This window comes from Penicillium subrubescens (assembly GCF_028828155.1).
Source record: "Penicillium subrubescens strain IBT 31985 chromosome Unknown utg000001l_segment0_segment0, whole genome shotgun sequence".
Lineage (NCBI taxonomy): Eukaryota > Fungi > Ascomycota > Eurotiomycetes > Eurotiales > Aspergillaceae > Penicillium > Penicillium subrubescens.
Genome location: NW_026643151.1, coordinates 1105646 through 1110498, shown reverse-complemented (window position 1 = coordinate 1110498; position 4853 = coordinate 1105646). Strand labels below are relative to the sequence as shown.

At 51.3% G+C, this 4853-nt stretch overlaps 1 protein-coding gene across 1 annotated transcript; it reads right to left on the bottom strand.

Moving 5' to 3' along the window:
• Positions 1-3087: 3087 nt before the first annotated feature.
• On the bottom strand, positions 3088-4283 carry N7473_000339 (uncharacterized protein; the record flags this gene model as incomplete). Its single annotated transcript, XM_057146279.1, is given in 2 exon segments — positions 3088-3865; positions 3877-4283. 2 exon segments carry the CDS (start codon positions 4281-4283, stop codon positions 3088-3090), a joined length of 1185 nt encoding a protein of 394 aa, XP_057014165.1.
• Between the last annotated feature and the right edge of the window lie 570 nt (positions 4284-4853).

Sequence of the window (4853 nt, the reverse complement as noted above, 5' to 3'; positions counted from 1 at the left end):
GCCCTGCTTCGTCAATGCCAATCGGGTCAACATGGTAGCCGTGGGTGAAGAAGAATGGCGAGATTCCAGTTGAAGCAGCATCACGATTATTAATTGCTACGGCAGCTATTGGCAGTAGATCCTTCCAGTTATCCTGTGCGTACGTCGTGAACACACGTAGGATTCGTTCGATCTCTTGATTAGCACGCTCTGTTGCGCCGTCGGTCTGGGGGTGAAAAGCAGTGGATAATCGGCGTCGAATCGATAGCCTTTCGCATACTATTTCCCAGAAAGAGCTCACGAATTGGGGGCCGCGGTCGCTTACAATCGCTAGTGGCACCCCATGATGCATATAGAAGTGTGTGAGGAACGCCTCTGCTACATCTTTTGCCGTTGTATTCTTCATTCCGATCAGAATCACGCCCTTCGTCAACCGGTCTGTTATTGCCATGCAGTTCGTTACTCCTGTGGGTCCAGAGGGTGGCAACTCTGTGATAAAGTCCACTGATATTTCGGCCCAGATTCGCTGGGGGATTGGCAGTGGTTTTAATAACCCGTGTTTCGTGTCTCGCCATACAGAGCTTCGTCCACAAACTGTGCAGTTCCGGAGGAAACGTCGTACGTCTTTCGCCGCTCCTGGCCAGAAGAACCGTCGAGACAGTATCGAATAGGTGGCGTCTCGCCCAGGATGTGCCGTAACGTGTGAATCGTGGATCTTCTGTATAATCCTCGTGCGTAGAACCTCGTTGTCGGGAATCCAGACCCGTTGCCTAAAATGGAGTACCCCTCGATCGTCTAAATGGCACTCCGATAGACTTGTCTTGATGTTCGTTTCGGCGGCGATTCGGCGCTCCCCCGTTAGTAAAGCGTGGGTGATTCGTTGGTAGATCGAGTCGGACGCCCTTGCCCTTTTCCATTCTACCTGGAGTTCTTCTTCTTCAAAGAGAGGGATGTTTCTCTCGAAATCGATCTCTTCGTTAGATTGGTCGTCGGCTGATCGAGGGTCTAGCCGTCCCGTTTTGACCTTGACCCTTTTGAGTAGCACTCGGAAGCGATTCGATAACCTTTCGTCGGTGATACTCTGTGGCATATCCTGGCTTCGTCGTGATAGTGCGTCTGGCCTTACTGCAAGCTTACCAGGGCGATAACGGAGATCGAAATCGAACTCTGTTAAGAGGTCTGCCCAGCGCATCTGCCGTTCGTTAAGGTGTTGTGCTTTACCGAAGTATCGAAGGTTCTTATGGTCCGTTACGATAGTGAATCGGGGCACCATCTTCAGTTCCGGTCTCCATTCGCGTAGGGCCCGTATAATCGCCAGGAGCTCCTTATCGTGGATCTCGTAGTTCGATTCTGCTGGGGATAGCTTCTGGGATAGATAGGCGCATGGCCGTAGTTGCCCATCGGGCCCGTATTGCGATAGAACTGCTCCAGTAGCCCAGCCAGAGGCGTCAGTTTCCACGACTGTTTGACGATCCTCTTCGAAGTGAGCTAGGATTGGTGCATTTATGAAGAGTTCCTTCAATTCTATGAAGGCTAGTTGGCAGTCATCGTCCCATTTGAAGAAAGCGTCTTTCTTCATAAGCCGTGTTAATGGTGCCGAAAGGTCGGCGAATCGAGGTATAAACGGCCGGTAGAAGTTCGCGAATCCAATAAAGCTTCGCACATCCCGTATAGACTTCGGTCTCTCCCATGCTCTAATAGCCTCTACCTTCTTTGGATCAACATGGATCCCCTTTCCAGCTTCGACGATAAAGCCAAGGTATTTCACTGACTCCTGTTCGAACTCCGACTTCGCAATGTCACATTGTAGGCCAGCATCCATTAGTTTCTGCAGCACATCGCCGACCTTTCGGCGGTGATCCGCTAGCGTTCCGTTGGTGTAGATAATTATGTCGTCCACGTATGCCGACACAAAGTCGTCTAGGTACTCTCGTAGAGTTTGATTGATATACCTCTGGAACGTTGCCGGTGCACCAGTTAGCCCAAAGGGAGTCACGTTCCACTCGTAGAGCCCGTATCGCGTCCGAAATGCTGTCTTCCATTCTTCTCCAGGGTGGACACGAATCTTATGGAAGGCTGCGATAATATCAAGCTTCGTGAACCAGCGGGCATGGCCCATGTTCCGTAATGTCTCTCGAATCAGCGGTAGAGGGTAGCGATCCTTCACTGTTCGTTCATTCAACCCTCGGTAATCTACGCAGAATCGTACGCCACCGCCTGGCTTCCTAACTAGTAGGATTGGTGCTGCTGCAGGCGATTGGCTCACGCGTATAAAGTTTTTCCCAAGTAGGTCCGTCAACGTTTTTCGCAGGTAAAGAAGCTCTTCCTTGTTCATGCCGTAGAGTGGACCATACGGTGGTGGCTCTTCGACACCGTTTCGGTCACGTTTCAGAGGGATCTTATGGTCGATTCCTGGTCTATGCGGAGGCAGCTGGTCGGCTAGCTGTTGGCTAAAAGCGGCCAACCATCGCCAGTAGTGTTTCGGTAGCTTATCCTTTGGGTTAATATGCTTCTTAGGGCGGAGTGCTCTCTCGATGTCGTCTAGTGAAACCTTGCCGATTCGCAGGCGATCTGCGCCCGATACGCTCTGCATAAGATGTTGGATGTATGATGCCTCGGCCCGCGCAACGCGTAGTCTCTTTACTCCAATAGGCCCAATAGTGCGATCCGCGCGGTTCCAACATCTAGTTCGCTCTCCAGACTTCGTGAAGATGTCTAGGTATCCTTTCTTTGCCGAATATCGTCCGTTCACTTCGTGTAGCCATGGGTCCCCAAGTATCATACTATCGCTTTGCGGTTCGATAATATACGCGAATACCCGGCCTTGTTGCTGGCCGTGGACATCGAGGTCGAAATGGGTAACATGGGTGATTTGGTACTGATTCGGCACCACTCCGTCAAGGATTCGTGGCCGTATCTTAATACGCGGGAGGTCAAACGCCTGAACTAAGGACTCATTCACTGTTGCATAACAGCGGCAACCGCTGTCGACAAGAGCTTGTGTAAATTGAATTCCATTCACTCTAGCATCGACTATAAACGGTAGTGTCTCACGTTCTAGTAGCTTTTCGACCCCCTTTCGCTCCTGCTCGCGGCTTAGAACAGGAGCTACTCTTTTTCCGAATTGTCCTCGGTGGTCACACTCTCGTCGTCGGAAGTCGTTAGATCTAGGTCACTCGTAGGCTTCGACCTCTTCACTTTAACTGTGCGCCCCTTTTCTTTCTTGCTCGAGGAAGTAGCGATACGCGCACTATTCGGCCGTTGTGCTGGTAGTAACGCGCACCTCGCGATAAGGTGTCCAGATCTCCCGCATCGTAAGCATTTCCCTTCGGCCCGTCGCTGATCTATCTCGTCCTGGCTGACCCATTGAGCTTGCTTCGGTGTTCCACTTTCGGGTCGGCGGTGTTTCGTGTGTGGTTCGGCACGGTTTACCGACACGGTCGGTGCCCAATCCATTTCGTCGCTATTCTGCCTAGTCGAGCGCGGACGACGTGTTCGTTCCTCTCTGTTGATATTAAGGGCATCTATATCCGAGCTGATCTCGTGGAGCCGGGAGATTAGGCCCGACGAGGTAGCAGGGATACCTCGATTCATTAACGCGTTCGTCATGGTCTTATTGAGCGCGCTAAGAAGGATCTGCCTTTTTGCTTCGTCGTGCCATTCAAGAGCGTCTGCATCCGCGAACTCCTTCTCTAGTCGGGGAAGGAATCTAGAAAAGCTCATATCCTCTGGTTGTCGAATCTGGTGGAGTCGTCTTGCTGCGCGTGCCTTAATATTCGGGTCTCCGTAGATACTCTCAAGGAAATCGAGCAAGGCCTGCGGTTCGCCAGTGTTTCGGCGGAGTTTCACAAAGGTTCCAGTGTTCTTCCATGCTAGCTTCTCTAGTCTAGAGAATACGTAGATAAATTGATCCTGGGGAGAACCAATAGCTTCGCCGTCCACGCTAAGCTTGTTCTCAATCGAAATTCGCCAGGTCGGCCAGTCGCTCGTGCTTCCACCGAATGGTTTTGGGTCTGGTAGGCGTGGCTTCGGTCGGTGAATCGTCTCAGTTCGGGGGGAATCGGCACCGATTCGGCGGCCGATCGCGCTGGTGTCGCCTGCTCTTCGTTCGTTGTGGTCGTCGTTGCGGCTGGTGAGGCCTGCTGCTCCAGCATTGCCTCGAGGCGACGCATCCGCTCCTCTTGAGCAGCATCTTGCTGGTGACGCCGCTCCCTTTCTTCGTTCTGCATAGCCTGGGTCTGTGCTATCTGCTGTAGCAGCGTTCGCGCCCACCCGGGAGGGCTTGTCGATTCCTGTTGCTGCATTGCTGCTAGGGGTTACGTAGCGTGCCGGTAATGCTTCGGTCGCTTTTCGTCCAATGTTCTAATATGCCTAGGAATTGGGATCTTCTAGGGCTTTCTAATACGTCTCGAGCGCTAAGAGATCTATGCGCGAGGATTCCGTTCCGATGTGTGTTCGTCGCTGAATCGCTGGGGATTCAGGGGTGTTTCCAATGAGTGCCTAGGTCGCTTTCCTAGGGCTTTTCCAATGACCAATGATACTTCTGGGTGTAGAAGGAAGCTTTTTGTATGTGAAGGGCTGAAGCAAGACTTAGATTCAATCTAACTAGGCCAACATGCTGTTTACAAAAAGCTTAAGGAGGGGAAGTTAATCCCGCGCGTTCCCCACGTCAACATACCAAGGTCCCGTGATACACGTGACCAACATCGGGCACTGGCCCGTGACATAAATAGGACGACGAGGTAGAGAAATTATTCACTATACTTAAGGAAATATATAATAAGAAGGCAGGAGAAGCGATTATTATAATATTTAATTACGATACACTAATTATTATAGAAACTAACGTATCAGATTTTACGCTTAGAGCTTAA